At 36.3% G+C, this 22214-nt stretch overlaps 3 protein-coding genes across 4 annotated transcripts; 2 read left to right on the top strand and 1 right to left on the bottom strand.

Annotated features, from left to right (window-relative positions):
* The first annotated feature begins 4100 nt into the window (after positions 1 to 4100).
* Positions 4101 to 19413, top strand: LOC120123999 (elongation factor 1-alpha-like). Of its 2 annotated transcripts, XM_039142773.1 has the most exons (4): positions 4101 to 4296; positions 5046 to 5520; positions 5631 to 6520; positions 19399 to 19413. In XM_039142773.1, the coding sequence occupies exons 1-3, from the start codon at positions 4106 to 4108 to the stop codon at positions 6510 to 6512; spliced, it is 1548 nt and encodes a 515-aa protein (XP_038998704.1). In that variant the 5' UTR covers positions 4101 to 4105; the 3' UTR covers positions 6513 to 6520; positions 19399 to 19413. The 2 variants fall into 2 exon arrangements, with proteins under 2 accessions (XP_038998704.1, XP_038998703.1); XM_039142772.1 differs by lacking the exon at positions 19399 to 19413 and having other exon boundaries at positions 5631 to 6736.
* LOC120124000 (beta-1,4-xylosyltransferase IRX9-like) lies at positions 7898 to 9447 on the top strand. The gene is made up of 3 exons (XM_039142774.1): positions 7898 to 8589; positions 8751 to 8985; positions 9271 to 9447. Exons 1-3 carry the CDS (start codon positions 7931 to 7933, stop codon positions 9442 to 9444), a joined length of 1068 nt encoding a protein of 355 aa, XP_038998705.1. The 5' UTR covers positions 7898 to 7930; the 3' UTR covers positions 9445 to 9447.
* LOC120123997 lies at positions 11544 to 14617 on the bottom strand. The gene is made up of 6 exons (XM_039142771.1): positions 14014 to 14617; positions 13623 to 13814; positions 13299 to 13538; positions 12937 to 13154; positions 12319 to 12573; positions 11544 to 12095 (listed from the first exon to the last, which is right to left on the bottom strand). Exons 1-6 carry the CDS (start codon positions 14429 to 14431, stop codon positions 11838 to 11840), a joined length of 1581 nt encoding a protein of 526 aa, XP_038998702.1. The 5' UTR covers positions 14432 to 14617; the 3' UTR covers positions 11544 to 11837.
* Positions 19414 to 22214: the final 2801 nt, after the last annotated feature.

Here is a 22214-nt window from a genome sequence, read left to right on the forward strand (position 1 = left end):
TGAGAGTTAGATATTTGTTGAATTTGTAATGGTTTAAATTAGTTTATTTGTGTGGTGTAGGATTGTTCTTGAGTAGTATAAATACCCCTTCCCATTTTAGTTTTAAGCATCAAGAAAAATTAAGAGCTTCTAAGTGAGTGAAGAAGCAAAGTCTTATAAGAGTGAGTTGTAGTTCTTGTTTTTGAGTGAGAGTACTCTTGTAATATTTGTTTGAGTTTCAATAAAAGTTGTTTGTGTGAGTGTTTTATTTCCAACAGGGTCCAAGCAAGGTCAAGGACAATGAGGACTCCCCAGAGTTCGGCCTGAAGAACTTCAGTGATGCCAATAGATTTATGAAATCCGCATAGCCAATTACCCTAGCTATCTCTGAAGGCACCTCCGATTGAGCTGGTTGTTACAGAATCAAGGACGGCAGCATCGACTTTGAGGCAAATCCAGCCAGCCGGAGGTTTTTCCCATTGAATAAAAGATTGCATCCGATTTGAAGTATTTGAAGTAAGTGAAGCGCGAGTCAAGCAGCCATGAAAATGTTGGCTTCAAACTGTTGCGCAGGAGATGGTTGCTTCCAAGAGGGGACGTTGAACGTTGAAGACGATATTATTGCAGCTTTTCCAAACCTACCAAACCAAAGAGGAGAAAACAAGGGACCAAGGAATATTCAAGGAGGGGTGATTCCGGTCGTTACTTATGTTGGAGTGAAGCCAACGGACAAGATCTTGACGGAAGAATTCCACGACAGCCGGCTGGGGCAGCATGCGGGTCCAAACTTCCTTGGCCGAAGGGCAGTCCCAGAGAGCGTGAATGATGTTTTCTTCATGGAAATTGCAGTACGAGCAAGAGGGTGCATTAGAGAGACAGCGCCTGACCCGTTCTGCATTAGTCAGAAGTTTGTTTTGGAAAGTAGACCATAAGAACAAGCAGATTCTTTGGGGGACCTGAAGGCTCCAAACCGAGTGTCATAGAAGATTTCTTGGTCTCCAAGAAGGTGCAGCCAAGGAACTGTAAGCCGAAGACGTAATAAAGTGATGGAGAGGGCCCCACTTCCTGACACACATATCATCCGAATCGTGAATATCAGGGAGCTTTATGGCAATGACATGCCGAATGGCCTCTGCAGAAAGGAGGGCAGAGATGGCCTCAACGTTCCAATGACCCTTCGTTGTGACAAGGTCAAGGATGCAGATATCGACATTAGGTAAATAGGGATTGAGAGCATGCTGGCGGAGCGGACCCAGGGTCGGGATCCAACTATCTTCTCAGAAATGCATTGTACGACCATTGCCCACCGTCCTTAAATATGTATACGTTACTAATAATTAAGAAACTTTTTTTTAGAAAAATATTACATTATAAACTATCGAAAAAAAGCGTATAATTAAAAACTAGAAGGCAAATCTCTTTAGATTTTCCGCTTCAATCAACTATGGATAATGCCAAATCATTAAAGTATAGCATATACTTGGATGAATTAACCTTGTATAAGCAAACAAACCACCCACATAATTTTCCAAAATCTTCACTTTACTACTTTTTTTTCTCTTCGATGACCAAATCTTTCAAGTTTCAAAAACATAATGTAAACAATGTTTTTTATTAAGAATTTTATGTTGACAAAGTGTATAGGTCGCAATTATAAATTTTGATTATGTTTATTTAACGCAAAACATTCTTTAGCTTTCTTTTTTTTGATAAAAGCATCGACTGTTATTATTGAATAAGAAAAAACATGGCCTACCATGACGACGTGGAGCCAACACATACAAAGAAAAGCGATTGTTGAAGTGAAAAGAAAAAAAGTCCCAAGGAGCTTACAAACTGAAGTAAAGTAAAATAAAAAACAAGGAATGGAACTCTTAAAGGAGAACAACAGTCGATACCCACTCCAATCTGAAGAGAATAAAGAATTGAAGGCCAAGGATCAGAGGATGAAACAGGGTTTCACCGATGAGAGTGAATAGTGTATCCCCTTCGAAGAACAGTGCCAAGCAGGATCAGGGAGGATTGAGTAGACGTCAGTCTTCAACTACGATTCGAAGAACTATATTCGGTGCTTCCTCTACCCAAAAATGATCTAGAGCTGGAAAGACCTTCCGCTGCCATTGCATGTGCTGCCTTATTACCATTTCTTCCAATGAAGCTGAAATCACAGGACAGGAGGTTACGTGCGAGAGCTTTGCATCTCGGATGAGAGACCCGATTTCTGAAAGGTCAGTTTCGTTGCTTTTCAATTTGTTGATGATGAGTTTTGCATCACTCTCAATTATAATCATGCTAAGTCCAATGTCTAATGCAAATTGTATCCCTTGAAAGTAGCTATTGCCTCGGCCATGAAGACAGACGTAATCGGGTTATTGTTGACATGGCAAGTTCCCAAAATATGCCCTTCCATATCGCGAATGATGATTCCCGAACAAGCTTTATTTTCCTACTGAATGAAGCTCGCATCAACATTAACTTTGACGATTGGATTCGGTGGAGATTCCCATTTGGCTTGATTGTGAGTATGTGGATGGGTCAAGGCCGAATAAACTGATGATAATTCCCTGCAATGACTATGAATGGGGGTAAGTAAGCTGGAAACTGTTTGTTTCTGTCCTTCATAAATAAACATGTTTCGTGCTCCCCATAGAGACCAAATACTGATGCCAATTAGAGCATGCTTGCTTTTGTTATTTGTTGTAAAGATCCCCAAAAGCCATTCTTTGAAATCAAGTTGGTTTGCTGCTGAATTCCAATTAACTCCCAGTGCTTGCCAAACCCAACTAGCAAAAAAGCAGTCCCTGCTAACATGAATAACATTTTCTTATATGGACCCACACTCTTTAGAATTAAAACAGCCGCTCTGAATTTGATATATAAATGTTACAACTTATTTGTAATCACCTGCGTTTGTGAAATTAGAATCCGATGCATCATCTTTTTAATATGCTCCATGGAAATGTTTGAATATATGTTCTCTTGTATACACTAGCAACAATGAATATATGGTTGCAGTCTCACCCTCATACAACTACAATGTGATGAAGTAACTCACCTAATAAGACAATGCGTACTAACTATAAAATGTGTACCAGTTAGCCACTATGATATAATGTAATTTAAATTCGAAATAAATATTAAATATATATTTAATGTAAGTATATTTAGTTTCATAAAATTTTATACATTTTTAGAAAATATATTTATACGAACGACTACGAGTTAAACATCAATACTCTAAAAGAAAGTTTTAGACAACAACCAATTGGTATAATGAGATGAGGCATTAGATTATTTAAGAAAGGTCAGGGGTTCGAAACCTAACGTTTGTGAATAGAGCAAACTGGGTTAGAAGGGTCACTCTCGCCACTGTAGTATCGATTTGGATTAATCGATCTATAGACCGAATATCAGTAATTTTAAGCATTTTATGTCGATAAAGAATTTGTACATTTGATATTGAATGTATGCAAATCCTTTTCCAGGCCGAATAATAAATAAAGAGGAGGTGATTGGGTTTTTGTTTATGGTGTGTTGTTCCATAAGCACCTCAGATCATGTTTAAGAGCCAAGCCGACACCATAGGCATGATCCACCAAAAACGCATATTATCGGACTCTTTTCCTCCTGCATTGCAAATCGGAGCAATCAAGCATTTCCAATTTGCTAAGCTTCCGCTTTCATATAAATAAAAAAATTGAATGATTACATTAAAAAAGTTAGAATAATATTGTTTTGAAAAATCTTAAGGTTTAAGAAAGATCCGTAGAAGCACGAATTAAGCGACTTCGGTAATTAAATGAATGATTATCCCTAAAAGTTACATGTTCAAGCACCAGTAATTACAGAGTATTAAAGTATTTATTATCAAATATTTAAAAATCTTTAAAATATATTCAGTTACTCTAAATTAATAAAAAATAAAATAAAAAGAAAGAAGGAAAGATAAGTGGAACGAAATCGGTTAAAAGACATGCCCATTCGAAATAGAAATGTGTAAAATAGTAAAATAATTGAGGGTAAAATTGGTATTTAACATTTTAAGGAGTCTTGTGTTATTTCCAATAAGGGCATTATAATTAAATCGGAAATAAAATATCAAAAAACCCTTTATGGCTCATGTGAGATGTCGAATGTTAGCCCTTGGATTGTCCTTAATCCGACGGTTAGGAAAGAAACCCTAGCCAAAACTAAGCTGAGAGCGTGGCTACTTAAGCTTAAGGGGGCAGCTGATTTCCTATTCCTAATCCTTCGCTTGCGCATTACGCTCTATTCTGTTGCTACGAGGCGAGCTTTAGGTCAAGCGAATCTCAAAGACTAAATTCTATACTTTACAGGTACAATCCTTTTTGTAGTAATTTTCTATTAAGTTGCTTTGATTTGAAGGAAAATATGATGTTAGTGGTTACTAGCTGATATATTAGTTCCTTGATTTATGTGATTTGAGTATACTTTTTACGGATTTGTTTTTAGTTTTCTCTGTCTGGTTTGTTCATTTCTAAATGATTCTGATTTGATACCGTTTTGCTTTAATGATTCTTTTTACGGATTAAATTTTTCATTTCTTTTTGTTTCAATCGATGTGTTTTTAGATTCTGTGCATCTATTTTTTGTATAGAATCCGGTGGCTTTAAATCTCTAAAATATATTTTTTGAGGACATAGTTCATGTGATAATCATAAATTTACTGAAAGAGATATAGCCGCTGTAAAAATCTGTACGCAAAGGACAAAATGATTGAAACTGTCAACGTTTATCCTCTCTTAGGCTTATTTGCTTTTAATCGGAAAGGAAATGATAAGATCCAGTGGCTGTAGTTCAGTGGAAAGAACCCCATTTTTATGGAGGACCTGGGCTCGAATCCCAGCGGCCACTACTATTAAACTTCAAATTTTTTTTAAAAAAATTAAGTTTTATTATTCCTCGTGAAACTTGTTTCTGCAGTTGGATGTCAGATTTGTTTTTCTTCTTTGTTTCTTGATGTCTAATTCTTGTTGTGGTTAGTTGAAAAGAAATATATTTGAGTTTTGATTTGTTTTATGAATATGTTGATGTTTAGTTTCTGTCTCCAGTTCTACAATGGGAAAAGAAAAGATTCACATCAACATTGTGGTCATTGGCCATGTCGACTCTGGCAAATCCACCACCACTGGTCACTTGATCTACAAGCTTGGTGGTATTGACAAGCGTGTGATTGAGAGGTTTGAGAAGGAAGCTGCTGAGATGAACAAAAGGTCATTCAAGTATGCCTGGGTTCTTGACAAGCTTAAGGCCGAGCGTGAACGTGGTATTACCATTGATATTGCCTTGTGGAAGTTCGAGACAACCAAGTACTACTGCACTGTTATTGATGCCCCTGGACATCGTGACTTCATCAAGAACATGATTACTGGTACCTCACAGGCTGACTGTGCTGTTCTTATTATTGATTCAACCACTGGTGGTTTTGAAGCCGGTATCTCTAAGGATGGTCAGACCCGTGAGCATGCTTTGCTTGCCTTTACCCTTGGGGTCAAGCAGATGATTTGTTGCTGCAACAAGGTGAGATTTAGTTCTCATTTTCGTTGTGTTCATTTTGTTAATGGAAGTTGTTATCATAACTTGTTTTTGTGACTTAGCTGAACTGATTTTTCAATTATCATTTGTTGTAGATGGATGCCACAACTCCGAAATACTCCAAAGCAAGGTATGATGAAATTGTAAAGGAAGTCTCTTCTTATCTTAAGAAGGTTGGTTACAACCCTGAGAAGATCCCATTTGTCCCAATCTCTGGTTTTGAGGGTGACAACATGATTGAGAGGTCTAACAACCTTGACTGGTACAAGGGTCCCACTCTCCTTGAAGCTCTTGACCAGATCAATGAGCCCAAGAGGCCATCGGACAAGCCCCTCCGTCTCCCACTTCAGGATGTCTACAAGATTGGTGGTATTGGAACTGTTCCTGTTGGTCGTGTTGAGACTGGTGTCTTGAAGCCCGGTATGGTTGTGACTTTCGGTCCCACTGGATTGACAACTGAAGTTAAGTCTGTTGAGATGCACCACGAATCCCTCCCAGAGGCTCTTCCCGGTGACAATGTTGGGTTCAATGTGAAGAACGTTGCAGTTAAGGATCTCAAGCGTGGTTATGTTGCTTCGAACTCAAAGGATGATCCTGCCAAGGAAGCTGCCAACTTCACCTCTCAGGTCATCATCATGAACCATCCTGGTCAGATTGGAAATGGATATGCCCCAGTCCTTGATTGCCACACCTCCCACATTGCCGTCAAATTTGCTGAACTGTTGACCAAGATCGACAGACGATCTGGTAAGGAGCTCGAGAAGGAGCCTAAGTTCTTGAAGAACGGAGATGCAGGAATGGTGAAGATGGTTCCGACCAAGCCCATGGTTGTGGAAACTTTCTCAGAATACCCACCGCTCGGTCGTTTTGCTGTGAGGGACATGCGTCAGACTGTGGCTGTTGGTGTCATCAAGAGTGTTGAGAAGAAGGACCCAACAGGTGCCAAGGTCACCAAGTCTGCTGCCAAGAAGAAGTGAGCTGTCGCGTTGGAGTCATTCATGGGTTACCATTTTTGTCGAGCGTTTACTATTTGCATGGAAGTTTTAACTTTTCGGACCAATTTTAATATGATTTAGTTTTTATCTTGTTCTGGTTGAGACTTTTGTTCAATTGTCAGGGTTTGCTTCATACTGTGGTTGAATCGCTTCTAAACAATTATAGTTTGGTATTTGTCTTTATATTTGAGTTTCTTTCTTACTAATTTTCTTTACCTGTTTCCTACTTTAGTTAGGCTATTACACTCAATTTTGGAAGGTAAGCCTTATTCTCTGTCCACACCGAAGGTCCAGCCGTTCCTATGCTCTAGAGTCTAGAAGCCTTATTTTGTAGTTACAATTGTTTGGGATGAGAGCTCTGTATGATTCCTTGACGAAGGTTTTAAAAATGAATTAAGTTACGAGTTAAGGTTTTTGAAAGAAAATGTTTATTTAGGTGGGGCAAGTAATGTATTGAACAAATCAAGAAAAATGCAAATAGGGAGAAACCCAAAAAAGAAAACTACTTGAATTAAACCATACAAGAATTAGGGGTGAGTATTCGTCGGATCGAGTCAAGTCAAAATTTTGAATATTCTAAAATAATTTTATTTTACAATTAAATTTCTTTTTGAATTAAGTTTTTGAAACTAGAGTCAAATTGAGTTGTTTGAATTCTTGTTTCAATTTTATTATAAATATTTATAATGTTGGGGGTAATAATTGATTTTAATTTAAATAACTTTCCAAAATCATATATTATATACATATATATTTCATTCATATTTTTCACATGTGATATATACATCATATACATTTGAGAGACTCCAACTTAAAAATTAAATTAAAATTTTGTATGTTATTTGAGTCTTATTTTATAACTCAATTTTTATTTAATATTTGAGTCTTGATAGCCCAATCACCAAAAAGAAATGTCAGAAAAGTAAGTGCGGTGCACCTCGTCTTAACAGCAATACCCTACATTAAAATGGCATTATTACCACTCAGGCCCACCCCTTTCAATGTTTTCTCACTCTTCCGCGTAATATCTATTTCAGTAACATGAAGATTTGCAAGCAAGCAAGCAAGCTTTGGAGTAACCATGGCGCTAACACTTGAACAACATTCTGCCACCCGAGGAAATACTAAAAACATGATAATAATGCACATTTGGTCAACCCCAGTCATTACCAAAAATGAATCATTAACAGCTGGTATAATATAAAATAAGGTACGAACTGTTTTTGTAATGAGTAACTCCAAGCCTCCCCCATTGTGTTTTCCCATGTTTCTTTTACTTCAAGCTATTCTGAACTACCCCCTAACATAATTTAAATATAAATCAAACCCCCATTGCTCCTTTATTTTTTAAATCCCCTCCCCCCTCTTCTGTTTTCAAATTATCCGGACCTCAAAATTCCATGGGGTCTGCTGAGAGATCCAAGAAGAAAGTTCAGTTATGGAAGAAAGCCATTGTTCATTTCTCTTTATGTTTCGTTATGGGGTTTTTCACAGGCTTTGCTCCTACTGGTAAGGATTCAATTTTTTCGAACCATTTTGCTGATAATAAATCACAGAGTAGTTCGACTCAGCCCGTGAACCAGTCAGTAACATCAGTGGCACATAGCAGCAATGTTAACAGAAGTTTGAGAGCCGAAACTCCGGTTCCGGTGCAGGAGAGATCAAAACCAGATGATGTTGATGTTGTTCACGAAACCAATGTGCCAGCTGGGAGACGTTTAATTGTCGTCACACCGACAAGCACAAAAGATCGGTTTCGAGGTGTCTTCTTGAGGAGGTTAGCCAGTACTATACGTCTGGTTCCTCAACCATTGTTGTGGATCATCGTGGAAGGGCGATCGGATTCAAACGAGGTATCGGCGATTCTTCGGAAAACGGGGATTATGTATAGGCATTTAGTGTCGAAGGAGAATTTCACAGAGGCTGAAGCAGAGCTAAATCATCAACGGAACGTTGCATTGAAGCACATTGAGCAGCACAAGCTGAGTGGGATAGTGCATTTCGCTGGACTTTCCAATGTCTATGATCTCGATTTCTTCCAACAACTCAGACAAATCGAGTACGTTTTCACTCACCTAACTCTTTTTCCCATACAATATTTCTTTGTGAAAACGAGTTTCAAACTACCTGTGCATAAGATTCTACATGTACATACCGTGAAAAGGATGTTTCAGCTGCCAATTTCTGGGATTGAATAATGAATGTTTTGGCCAATTGCAGGGTGTTTGGAACTTGGCCAATGGCGTTACTATCAGCAAACAAGAGAAAAGTAGTGATCGAAGGACCCGTTTGCGATTCGTCACAGGTTATAGGATGGCATCTAAGGAAGATGAATAACCAGACAGATGATGAGACCAAACCTCCCATTCATATTTCAAGCTTTGCATTCAACAGTTTTATCCTTTGGGACCCTGAGAGATGGGGTCGTCCCACATCGGGTCAGGGCACTTCCCAAGTAAGTAAATATTTGCAAGAGATTATTTTTGTAAACATAATGTGAGACTTATCTGGGATACTTCAGATTTTGGTACCGATGATATTAATTCCAGGATACACAAGATATCATGTATTTATGCCTTTTGTGTTATTTACGTTTATAATATATTATTTTTTTATTTATAAAAATAGACAAGATCAAACCAAATTAAATCATGTTTCTTACACATTTTATTTTATGTCGGTATCGCTTTATTATTTTCGTGCATATAAATTCCCAATACTGCTTTTTTTTCTTCTTCAGAATTCCCTGAAATTGGTCAAACAAATAGTGCAAGAAGATGAGAGCAAGTTAAAGGGTATTCCACCAGAAGAGTGCTCAAAAATCATGCTTTGGCGTCTTAAGTTTCCCATCGGAGTTGTACCAAGAGATGTTGTGAAAACATCCTCATTGTCTGATGTAATTAACCAAAGATAAAAATACATACATACATACATACATACATGCATGCATGCATGCATGCATAAAGAGGAAGAACGTGTTGCTGAGAGATGTCAACGCATAATCTCAATTTTTCCATTTCGATTAGTGTCAATAACATTTTGGGTGTCCAACTTTTGAAATGCTGCGGGTTTAATCCAATTAATTTGTACAATCATTTTGATTGGAATTAATGTCCAATGAATTGCTTTCCATATTGGAAGTGGTTATACCAAATTGTTTGATTAGAAAGCAATCAAACGACATTTATGTAAAAAAAAAAACTAAGCTAAACCCCTCAACTTTTTGAAAAATCAATTAATTCTCTGATTTTTTTTAATCACATTAAGCCTTTAAATCAAAAAAAATAATATTCAGTATAGTTTTTTTACAGATAAAAATCATCGTTGATCATTCTAGTGTTAACGTAACGATTTACGGCACTGATGAGGTGATCCATAATATTGACTTGAGAGTCAATATATGTTGAAGTGACGATCTATATACGAATAATGAAATGATATATGAACTTAATATTTTTTTTTATAAAATTTGATGATTTATTTAACCTTCAAGCAAAAGAAAGAAGAATAAATGTTTAAAATTTAAATCATAAAATATTAGAAAATAGGGTAAACTACATGTTTAGTACTTAAATTATCACTTTTGTTCTATTTTAGTACCTAAACTTTCAATTTTTTAAAAATCATACCTAACGTTTACTTTTTATTTCATTTTAGTACTCCCAACGTTAACTTTTTTGTTTCATTTTAGTACCTAAATTTTTAACAGTGGGGTACTAAAATGAAATAAAAAGTAAACTTTAAGTATGATTTTGAAAAAATTGAAAGTTTATGTATTAAAACAGAACAAAAGTGATAGTTTAGGTACTAAACATGTAGTTTACCCTAGAAAATAATATTAAAACTTAAAAAATAAAATTAAATGTCAAAAGCTATAAAAATGTAAATTGTTAAAAAAAAGTATTTATAAATCGTTAACAGAGACATTCGAAGATTTTTTTTTGATAAAATTGTTAAATGTTTTGACACTTTATATTTTTATATTTTTAATTTTTTTTATATTTTTAATTCAATAATTTTTATTTATTCTTTTAATTTTTAATAATACCGTTCTTCATTAATTTTTTTAAAAAAATTTAATGCTTTTAATATTTTATATTTTAAATAATTTCTTAATTTTAGTTTTTGTAATTTTAGATTTTTAATATTTTACTTGTATGCTCCTTTGTGATCTTGAATAGTATCTCGTGTTACTAATTATGAAAAATATTATCTTTATATGTTTTAGGTTACGATTGTAGTCGTAAACTTTCATTGTTATTTAGATGTTTTTTCTATTTAAATAAAAATAACTTCTTTTATTCTGGCAAAAAAAAAAACATTTTATGTATTCGCCATCTGTTGGTGCATTCTCCACGGTTCATGTCGATGCAAATGGGTTGGTGATAGCGGGTCATGGGTTGCCTTGCCACTATCGTTTTCTGCTGACGTCAGCATCGTCGAAGCCTGCGCTCTTACTTCCGGTATCAGCCTAGCAATTAAGTTGGACGCATCTCATGTGATCGTTGAAAGTGACTCGCTGAATATGGTACAATTAAAATCTCGCTGCATCCACATTTTTTGAAGCTCCTCGCCTTTTGTTCAACATATTCGCCGCACCGCTCATGGCCTTGCGCGTTGGGCGTCTTCTATTCATTTACCTTCTATCTTTTTGCCTATTACTGCCAACTTTTACTGATTTCGGATGCATATATGTGCTACCTTTCAAAAAACAATTTGGTAGATTGATGTTTGTGATTTATAAATTAAGATTAAACTTCGAAATTACTAAATTTTATTTTAATTGAACTGCGTTTTACTTGTTCTACTGGTTAATGGTCTCTTGGGGTTGCGCCTGAGGTCAAATGTAGGATTTTCACTGTCAATTTCACTTCCACGAACGAGCAGAGCAGATTCCATGCACAAGCATCATCACACTCGGATGCAACTGCAGAAGGTCACTTTATTACGCCAGTGAAACCACCGGGATTTTGCACATGCTGTGCCACAGCCTACATTCCTGGTGAAAAAAGCTGTCAAAATTCTTTGGAGCTTTGCAATGGGAAAATGCCAAAAGAATTGTTAATAGAATGATCCTAATTGATTCTCGTGTTGTGCAAGGTAAATCGCTAAAACCAGTGCTCCTTGCCTGGTACATATCTCATCTCTATCGTACGTTTTATTTTACCCATACCTCTCAAGTCCTTAGTAACATAAATTTTCAGACATCTAAACCCTCTCCCATGAGCTATGAGGTGCAATCTGTGGTTTATTTACACAAAATTTGTGATATAAAGCAAGCAAAAAGTGTAAATCTATGGCGGTGTATCAATTTTTGGTAGCACCGGTAGCTAATGGTTTCTCTTCCATCTCTCCTTCGGACGGGATCTCACCTTCGTCTGTTGACTGGTCAAGAGGACCTTGAGGACTTCCAAACAGAGTAGAGAATATCTGCCGATGGCAGTCGTCACAGAAAAAGATGAAGGAAAAATGACCTTCATTTGGGAGGTTATGGATGGTGGCCCCTGGTAGAACACGGCTTATGTGATCTATCATTCCTTTTGGAAGAGCTTGATCATCCATCCCCTGTATAGCAAGTGATCAATATATATTCACAGAGAAAAAGGTGACCAACTAAATTACATACAATTAATGTTCACACAGAAAGGATCATGTTCCTCGCACTTAATATTCACAGAGAAGGGATCATGTTCCTCGCACTTGATATTCACAGAGATACCAAAACATACTTCTTCGCAAGATTTAAAAGCAGGCTATATTGAGGAAACAAAAAGTAAAGTCCCCAAACCTGCCATATATGTATTGGTCCAAGAAATCCTGCCAATTCACATTCCGCTTGACTGTAAAGGGACTTGAGCCAAGGGAAAATTCCATTTGTGTAACACTTCCTCTGCACCTGAAGATCTGCCAGACAAAAACCCCAGTTTGAAACCTGTAGGACAGCTTCCTCAATGTATGGTTTGGCATTTCCCTGACGGATTGATTCCTCTACATCTCTATGCCAGAAGTCTTCAAACGTTGCTCCTTGAGTTAGAATCTCATCCTGCACACGTCAAGATTAACTTACGCAAATCCTTGGAACACATCAAAGGCTAGTTTTCAACACAACGCTTTTGCAAAACAGTAGATCTTATCACATAGCACTTTCATACTTCGAACAAACTCCATAAGTTCACCCAATAGGGCATCACTTCATGCATCAATCCCTATTCTATTTCTTAGTCCAATAGGACCACATGCACGTCAAAGTGTTTGCAATTGAAAGAGATTATTGAAATGTGATCTTTTAAACAGTTTTTTAAAAATTAGCAATTATTCATCCTAGCCCCAAAAAGTTTGAAGCGAAGAGTAAATAGGACTACAGAGAAGATTTTTGAGAAATTATTGAAGATGAGAGTTGACTCACCCTCCTTCCAAGCGACACAGACATCCACTTTTCAATTCGGCCATGCTTTCCTGATAGGAAACTCCGGCGGTAAAAGGAGGACAGCAGTTTTGGCAATCTTCGTGCTAGATAATACATTAACTTCCTTCTTGGTAATGACTCTCCCCAAATACTTTGTATTTCTTCCTTAGTCAAGCTAGGTTCGTACGGACTGATCATTGGAGCAACCATTGCTGCACCTGTAGAGTTTGTGAAGATGCATAGGCCTTAATAAATTAAATAACCCATTACAAAACCAATATCTATTCAGGCTTCTAAGTAACATTATGCATTAATATGTCAGGTGTCAAAACAGTAAATTTACAGAAGCAACCAGCTCATACCTGCAATTTTGTGAGATACATGTCTAAGAGCAGCCCAAGCATGGATACTTCCACTCGAGTAGCCCAACACCCAGAACTTATCTTTGACCCCAACAGCATCAGCAAGATGTAGCATATCAAATGCTGATGAATTTAAATTTCTACTAGGATGAGGATCACTCTCCCCAAAACCAGGAAGATCATATGTAACCAGGCGAACACCGAACTCTTCAAGGAGTGAACTCTTAACTCCTGGTATACCTGTTTAACAAATAAAATTATACAAGTCTACACCAATTTGATCGAGAACATGCATATAAACTTCTATTAATTATATACTCTTACCTCCAAGTCGGGACGAAAGAAAGGAATGTGGTGCAATAAAAGAAAATCTAGCTTTGTCCGCTGGAACACCCATTGCACGATAAGCCAAGTGTCTGCCATCAGGGAGCTCGATTCGGCTTGCGCTAGGAGGATGAACAAGTACTTTCTTCACTGGTGGTGCCAATCCATCATGCCCACCATTCAAATTTAGAGCTGCAAAATTTCAAACAATGTTGAATTAACCAAAAATACATCTTTCTCAATCATTCAAATTTACAATCGATTATGAAAATTCATGAATGCAGTCCTAAAATCGTGTGAATCTAGCGTTCCAAATTTTCAATAACCACAGATAAACGCAAATAATAGTAATTGATAATCAATTCATCATTAGCGATAAAAGATTTAGTACCTGCAAGTGCAAGGATGAAAACGAAGAAGATAACAGGCCAAGCGTGAATAGGATCACGATCCTCGGGCAAGAATTCATTCAAGAAACTCAATCGACTGGAGACCTTAGCCACGGGTCCACCAAGCCTCTGAACTATAAACGAATCCTCAGTAACTACCGTTTGCTGCAAAATATCTCTACATCCTCTTCCAAGCTCTAGAACCATCTCGCACCACGATTTCAAAAATTCCTTCACTTGTTCCTTCAAGGCCTCCGGCGGTTCCGTCCCATGATCACTCTCAGCAACCGCCGTGGGTTTCTGATCAGCGAACGGCGGTAACGACGGGAAACCTATTTCCTCGGTGTATATCATCCCCGGATCTTCCACCAAACTCGCCAACTCCTCCCGCCACGTGTCCAATCCTCTCACTTCGGCCATTTTTTCTCTAAAAAAAACTCTCCCTCAATCTCTCTTATCCCTCAATCAATCATCAATCTCTATGAAGAGAGTGCCGCTTTGCTTTAACCACAAGCCTCTCAATTAATCATTTCATAAAAGTTCAAACAAAATGTAAGGACAGAACTGGAACTGAAGCTTTACCAGCGTGATAATGAAGCTTTTCATTTCTTTAATCAAACAAAACGGAAACCGACTACCATTAAACGGAATCAAAGAAAAGCATAAGTCCAAAAGGATTTTTACTCACTCCAACTTTCTCTTTCCGACACATCACAAACGGATGGCTCTGACCTAATCCTCCCAATGATTTTTTAATCGTAATTAACTGACTCGTTAACTAGAATGTTTAGGGATTCAATACTTACCGTCAGATGCTGATGATTCGTCCACTTTCGCGAGCACTGTGCCGTATGGTTAACGGCTCGTTAGCGGTGGGACCGGGGGCGTGTCTGCAGCTGAGTATGTGGAGATGAGAATGAAAGTCGGTGGTGCATGTGGACTGGGAATGGTCGTTTTACCCTTTTATTTTGCTGCTTATTTCAAATTGTTTACTATGAAAAAGAATTGTCCTTCAAAGAATCTGGGCCCTTCATTTTCAATAAGATCAATGTCAACTTTGTTAGAATATGAATTGACGGTGATGGACATTAACCAAGAAGAAATGGGCTACTCGTGAGGATAATGATTACGATTCAGAATTGGCGTCATGCTCCCGGCAAGATTTTGTTATAATTTCTATACTCTAGTGAGGGATGGTAATTTAGTTTTAATTGGAAAAATATGTACGTTTGTAAACGGATTTAACATTCAACAAATCATTCGTAAATCATTAAATGAGAAATTTATTTATGTTTGTTTATTGTTAAATAAATGAATATAAAAAAATTATGTTCGTTTAATTAAATGAATAAACGTGTTCGTTTATTTATGTTTGTGAACTTAAAATTGTTAAGTTCGACTCAAAAACTCACGAGCTTAAAATTTTTAAACTCCAACCGAAATTAAAAATTAAAGTTTAACTCGAAACTTGAACCTGAACCTAAACCTTAAGTACATAAAAATCTTATAGTATTATATTTTAAATATATATATATATAAATATTAATATTATTAACGATTTGATTTAAAAATCCTAAAATTTTAACATTTTTTTAGTTACTCACGAGTTTTTCGAGCCGAATACAAAGTAACTCGTTTTGACTCATTAAGAATTCAAGTCAAGTTCAAGCTAGAGTCAAATCAATTCAATCGAGTGTTGATCAAATTTGACTGAATTAATCTTGAGTGACTCATGATCTGTCTGTCTTATTTACAACCCTAAATCTGATTCAAGTCTATTTTGATTCAAAATAATAATTTAAATCTTATTAAAAATATACTTTCGAATCTAAAAATGTTTGAATCCTAATGAGTAACTGGTCAAATATAACCTTATAAAATTCAAATTCAATTCAAGCTCGAATTAAATTTACTTTCAATTCAGATATAAACTTCATAAATCGTTATTGCTCAGGACAGTGCTCTGACGTCCTGCTCTTATCCACGATGAGCCCGTCGGTTCTTCCTCATCTCGTGAGACGGAAGCACAGGTTGGTCTACAGTCATCAAGTTTTTTTTTGCGAGCAGGTCCACTACAAAGATTATGAACTTGCATTATGAAAGCCATCAGCAAAGGAGAATTAAGCATGAGGAATTTTATATCTTAGGTCAAATAAATATGTAAAACTCGTGTGTGGCAGTCCGATATCCGAATACGAACAGGTGTATTGAGAAGCTTCGATATGGGCATAAAGCGTTAGGAGAAACGGGTGGTCCGGCATGGATAAGATCTTGTCTTCCATTTGAACGTGGGAAAGTTTCTCGTTGCTCAGTGTATCCCCGTAGATCACTTCTACAATATTGCAATATCTAAGGTGCAACAGAGGAAGACCTGGTCGAGGTTTTCGGTACTTGAAGATATTAATTTTTTATCCATATTATTATTATTAATATTATTATTATTATTATTATTATTACTATTATTATTATTATTATTATTATTATCATCATTATTATTATTATTATATATTAACATATATATATAAATAATAATTACAGACCAATTACAACTGGACCGGCCCAGTTACAAACAAACCAGAACCGGTCCAAATCAAACCAGAACCCTAAACATTTGGGTTTCCAGTTAGGGTTTCCTAACCCTAATCTAAACCAGCCGCCTCATCTTGCTGCCGTTGGATATGGCAAGATCCAACGGTCCAGATGGCTCCAGAGGGAAACCCTAGGGTTTGATACCCTAGGGCCACGCGGCGCCACCCCCGTTTCCACGCGGCTGCCGACACTTTCTCGCCGCCTCCGCCGCTGCCACGTCCCAAATGAAGACTCCAGAAGATCAACGCCAGCCGTCCATGCCATGGCTACGGGGTGAGTCACCACTGGTAGTCCGGTGACTCACCGAGACCCCATCTTCGGACTGGTCCGATGGCCACACCGGTGGTGGCTATAAAAGCCACCACCCCAACCTGAAAAAAGAACGGAAAAAGAAGACAGAAAAAAAACAGAGAAAGAAAAAAACTACTAAACCAACGATCTCAGTCAAACATCCAGCAACCAAAAACAGAAGGAAAAGGAAGGAAGAAACTTACCGAAGAAGCCTCGACCACCGGATCTCGTCAGAACCTTCGAAATATCGAAGGTATTTTGTAGATTCGCTCCTATTAGGAGCTTTTTAAGGGAAAAGAACACCGGGACCGTCCTTAGGACGGTCCGATCTATCTATTAGGGAGAAAATAAATTTTTCCGGCCACCAAATGCGGTGGCCGGCGGTTGCATTCACGGCGGCACACGGTGACCGACTTCCCTCCGATGAGGGAAGCTAGAGAGAAGGCAGAGAAATTTGTTCTCTCTCAGTTAGAGAGAGAACAGAAATGAAAAAATGAAGGCTGGCCCTTCGGGCCAGCCGGTTTTGGACCATATATAGTCCTTCCCGAACGACGTCGTTTGGGAAGGACTATGCGCGTAATTATAGAATAGTTAAACCACGTCCGCAGTCATCCCAATTTGTAAACTTTACATTTTAGTCACTAAATCAAATTTATAATCCTTTTAATTTGGTTCTTTAATTTTAATTTTATTCATTTTAGTCCTTTATATAAAATAATATTTTAGGATAAATAGCAGATTTAATCCCTTAATTTTAATAAATAATATTTTAATCCTTAGTTTATATTTTTAATTTATTTTATTATAATATCCGAATTTTAGATAATTTTATTTTAGTCACTAAATAAATAAAATAAAGAAATAGCATGTTTAATCCCTAATACTTGATTAATATTGAATTAAGTTTTTAATTTTACTATAATTTAGTCATTTAATTTATAAGTTTTCATTTATTTTATTGCTTTTAAAATATATTGTTTTAGTGGTATTTTTATTGTTTATATTTTTAAATATTTTTATGTATTCATAAATATATATATAATAAATCTGGAATAAATTTTTTAATGTTTATTTTTAATATCGAAGAAAAGGACAGTCTTAATACAACTGGATGTCCTATTCTGATATTTTTTAAACAATATTATTTAAATTAATATTTATCAATATCAAAGAAAAGAGCTGTCTTAAGGCACCTAGAAGTTCTTTTCTGATATTTTAAATAAATAAATTTTTTTTGAAATAATAGGATTATAAATTAAATATATTTGAATTTTATACTTTAATAATAGAGACAATTTATAATTAAAAAGTACCAATTTTGGGCGTTGTAGGGGTGCTAATCCTTCCCTAAACGTAACCGACCACGAATCCCTTTTTATTATTAAGAACGAATTTTTGGTTATAAAACGCAGATCAGTTCAATTTTTTTAATTAATGTTTTTTTTTAAAAAAAACTCTTTTAAAAGAAAATTTTTTAGGTATTCGACCTACCTGATCCAACAGGTCGATGGCGACTCACAAATTATTTTCAAAATTATTTATTCACATCAATTTCCCCGCCAAATTTAATATTTCGTGCCCAGACGAAAACCGGTTACGACAGCTGGCGACTCTGTTGGGGACTCTGGTCAAACTTTTAAAAATCAATTATGAATTGTCTCTATTAATTAAAAATTAAAAATTCATATATTTAATATTTAATTTTTTCTTTTCAAAAATTTTTATTTACTTATTATTTTCATATATTTATATGTTTTATTTGTAAGTATTTTATTTCATTATTTATTTTGTCAGAGGTATGAACATTTCTCCTCACCACAACACTTGCATTGCATAACATAAAACTCTATAATTGAGTTGTCCCTTTTAAGTGGGAGTGAAAGCTACGTCTTCGTGAGAATTTATTCTCCGTGTCAGACCTAGCAAGTAACTTTCGGGGTTCATATGCTCTATCTTCGTGAGAATTTATTCTCCGTGTCAGATATAAAGAAATGTATCCCCTCGAATTGAACTCGATCCACTTTAGTCTGTGATGGACTAGGATTAAGGGTTAGCAACCCAAGGGGGCACTAACAAAGACAATTCGGGTACCTTGATTCTTAGATCTGAAACCCTGCATATAAAAACCTTAGAAACTCTTCCGATCAGAAGTCATGCCGAAATTTTGTCCAAAATAGGTGAACACACAGGAGAAATGAATTCTGACTTTCCTGTTAATTTATTGTTTAAATTACATGTTTATTTAAATTATTTAAATTCAGAAAAGCATGTTTAAATAAAGAATATTTATGTAAATGTTATTATTGAATTTTTTATTATGTAAACTAATTTATTTTCTTGGTGTGGTTCTTTATTTTTCTGTTTGCATATCATCATACAGGATAAAAGACATTGATCCTTGTGTTAATTGTCTCATTGGAAAGCCTTCATCCATGGATAAAAGGGTTCAAATCAAGTAATTCTAAACTCAGAAGTAAGACAGTGGGCTGAGAATTTACAAAGACAAGAAGGAGACAGTCTGCAGGAGATTATGTATCTGACTTGGCCAGTTATGCTTCAATTTCACTAAAAAGAAATGATATGCAAGATTTGCGAAGCATTTGGGAAAGTTGGGATTCAAACAAAAAATTGCAGTTTTATCAGACTTACGGAGACATCCCATATTTGCTCTATGTTGAAGTTGATGATGAATTACTCAGAGCCCTAATTCAATTCTGGAATCCAGGGTACAATTGCTTCACTCTCAATAAAGAAGACTTGGTCCCTACTATTGAAGAATACACAACTTTGCTACATATCGAAGGGGCTTTGGATAATCGAATCTATTCAAAGTCAATTAAAACTCAACCCTTTCGAGTTAAATTAGCAAAGATTGCGGGGTACGAAAATGGGTAGCCCCGTACAAAACAAAAAGGCGAAAGCGAAGGCATTGCTTGGACCAACATTAGAGAACTTATTCAGAGCCATCCAGATATTAAAGTACGATTCGATTTATTTGCTCTGGGTATATATGGTATGGTCATCTTCCCAAAAGTATTGGGATGTTGAAGCTGCAGTGGTAGATTTGTTTGAACAGCTACCGAAAAAGATTAATCCTGTTTCTGCAATTCTAGCAGACCTTCAGATCGTTAAATGCTTGTAGAAGGCTAGGAGGACGATTCTCAGGGTGTACCCAGTTGTTATATGTTTGGATCCGTAGTCATTTCTGGAGGACAGAAAAGGTTTCATACCGACGCTTTAATACGGATTATCACCATTAAAAGAATTTCTGGAGCAAATGGCCGAAAGAAATTAAGAAGGATATGTGGATTAATGCCTTTAAATCTGCAAAGCAATAACATTTTGGCGAGCCCCGTGGCAAATAACAGGGAATTTATTTACAAATGTGGAGATTATAACTGGATAATGCTGCTCGGATTATGGGGAGGAATTGGATATGCACCACTTCTGGTTATAAGACAGTATGAAGGTCGTCAATTTGTACCTATCACTGCTGGATTACAGTCATCTGATTCGCATTCCACAGCAAAAATTATAAAGAAACATCATGGAAGCCGTTACAGCTTGGAAAACAACTTTTTGTATCCGAGCTAAAGCAGCAAAAGAAATGCTAACTCCTGATTATGAAGAATGGAGATCTGTCAGAAAAAATGAAATATTCCTCTACCAGATCAAAATGAGGATATCTCTATGGAAGATCGCATTAAGGGGTTCCATCAGATTGAATCTTGAGAGCTGAGTTTGAAGCAGAAGAGAAGGCTGGTCGAAAGAGTTAGAGCAAATGAGACAAGATAAAGCTATGTTGGGGTTGACATTGACTTTCATTCATCACAATGTGCAATGTTGAGAAAAGATAAGAAAAAGGTGAGGATGAATACAGAGCCTTACAAAAAATTACCAGGAGTTATATAAATCCCGAAAAGCATCAGGACCCAGCCAATCGACGGTACAGATGACCAGAATTGGATATCGAGAAAGACGATTAAGATCTGAAAGGAAGAATAGCCGTCTACTCAAAAACCTTGAAAGGAAAGCAAAAATGGAAGATTTTGAGGTTGACAGAAGAGAGCGAATTATAAAACACAAGGCCGAACACGCGAGATCGGAATGAAATGCAAAGAGAAGAATCGAGCAAAGATGTAGAAGAATGAATGACATCTTTAATAATTTGAAGGTGAGAAAAAATATCATGTTCAAGGGCTTTGAATCTGAAATGAACCAGTTGATTGCTGAACTTGAAGTCAGAGGCCAAAGATGGAAGAATCCAATGTTGAAAAAGAAAATGGGAGCTGGAAAGAAAAAATTTCAACACCAGACTTGAGGTAGCAGAAGTGGCTAGAAATTGGATGCAAAGATGCAGAAACAAAGATGTTCAATCCAGAAGCTTAATCAAAGAACGCAAGAAGCACGAACAAAACTTGAAGAAGATCTGGATCAGTCTAGAAATAAAAACTCAGAGTTTAATGCTTACATTTTGCAACTTGAGAATCGTTGTTTCAAGAAAAGGTTCGTCTAGGGCCTAATGACTCAAAGAAGTAGGAAATGCTTCACTGCGAAGACGCATTAGGGATCTTGAAAAAATTCTGCACAATTGTCAAGTTAGAATCACTGAGTTAGAGCAACTCTTGAAGAAATGAATGAACAAAAGTCAACTGAGTTCTATGTGAAAGAAGTGAAGAAAGAAGTAATATGGTGTTCGAGGCCATGGTTCAAATGAGCGAAGTTGCTAGATATGTTGGGGAACTAGCTGTTGAAGCCAAAATAATTGAGCATCATGTTGATCCAGTTTCTAAGTGCGGAAAGAAGGTGTCATGGTTAATGAAAGAAATTATAGAGCTTAATAGGAAAGCTACGCCTTATCTGTAGTTATGAACTATTATAAGAAACTTTTGTATGCCGATGAAAGTTGTTCTATGACAGTTAACTTTTTGGGATCAATGTTTTTACATACATGCATTTTGCATACATTCATCATTCATTCATAATTTTCACTATGAATTATTTTATTTATTAAGTTAAAATTCATTAATTAAAATTTGAAAAAATAATATTAAAAGATTTTTCAATCGCAGTTACTCTGGCCAAAAGAGAAATACTACATCACTACGGTACTAGACAAGCTACTAAGAGAATTATGGAGGATAAAATACAGCGTATTGAGCACATCATAAAGAACAAGAAGAAATGAGAATGAAGTTGGAAAAAATTGAAGCCAGTATTGCAAATTCACAAGACAGTATGATGAAGAAATAGAGGATATGTTTAAAAGGCAGGCTATCACTGGAAAATGCCTGAAAACCCTGTATCTTTTGATCAAGAACTA

This window comes from Hibiscus syriacus, unplaced genomic scaffold (genome assembly GCF_006381635.1).
Source record: "Hibiscus syriacus cultivar Baekdansim isolate YM2019G1 unplaced genomic scaffold, ASM638163v2 tig00110410_pilon, whole genome shotgun sequence".
Lineage (NCBI taxonomy): Eukaryota > Viridiplantae > Streptophyta > Magnoliopsida > Malvales > Malvaceae > Hibiscus > Hibiscus syriacus.

Excerpts from the sequence above, each read along its gene's own strand:
- LOC120124000 (XM_039142774.1), top strand. The coding sequence starts at position 7,931 with ATGGGGTCTGCTGAGAGATCCAAGAAGAAAGTTCAGTTATGGAAGAAA. Across the intron at positions 8,590-8,750 it reads CAACAACTCAGACAAATCGA|GGTGTTTGGAACTTGGCCAA; the intron begins GTACGTTTTCAC and ends GGCCAATTGCAG. Across the intron at positions 8,986-9,270 it reads CGGGTCAGGGCACTTCCCAA|AATTCCCTGAAATTGGTCAA; the intron begins GTAAGTAAATAT and ends TTTCTTCTTCAG.
- LOC120123997 (XM_039142771.1), bottom strand. The coding sequence starts at position 14,431 with ATGGCCGAAGTGAGAGGATTGGACACGTGGCGGGAGGAGTTGGCGAGT. Across the intron at positions 13,815-14,013 it reads TTTCATCCTTGCACTTGCAG|CTCTAAATTTGAATGGTGGG; the intron begins GTACTAAATCTT and ends GAAATTTTGCAG. Across the intron at positions 12,096-12,318 it reads GACCAATACATATATGGCAG|GGGATGGATGATCAAGCTCT; the intron begins GTTTGGGGACTT and ends CTTGCTATACAG.
- LOC120123999 (XM_039142773.1), top strand. The coding sequence starts at position 4,106 with ATGTCGAATGTTAGCCCTTGGATTGTCCTTAATCCGACGGTTAGGAAA. Across the intron at positions 4,297-5,045 it reads GGTCAAGCGAATCTCAAAGA|CTCCAGTTCTACAATGGGAA; the intron begins CTAAATTCTATA and ends TTTAGTTTCTGT. Across the intron at positions 5,521-5,630 it reads TGATTTGTTGCTGCAACAAG|ATGGATGCCACAACTCCGAA; the intron begins GTGAGATTTAGT and ends CATTTGTTGTAG.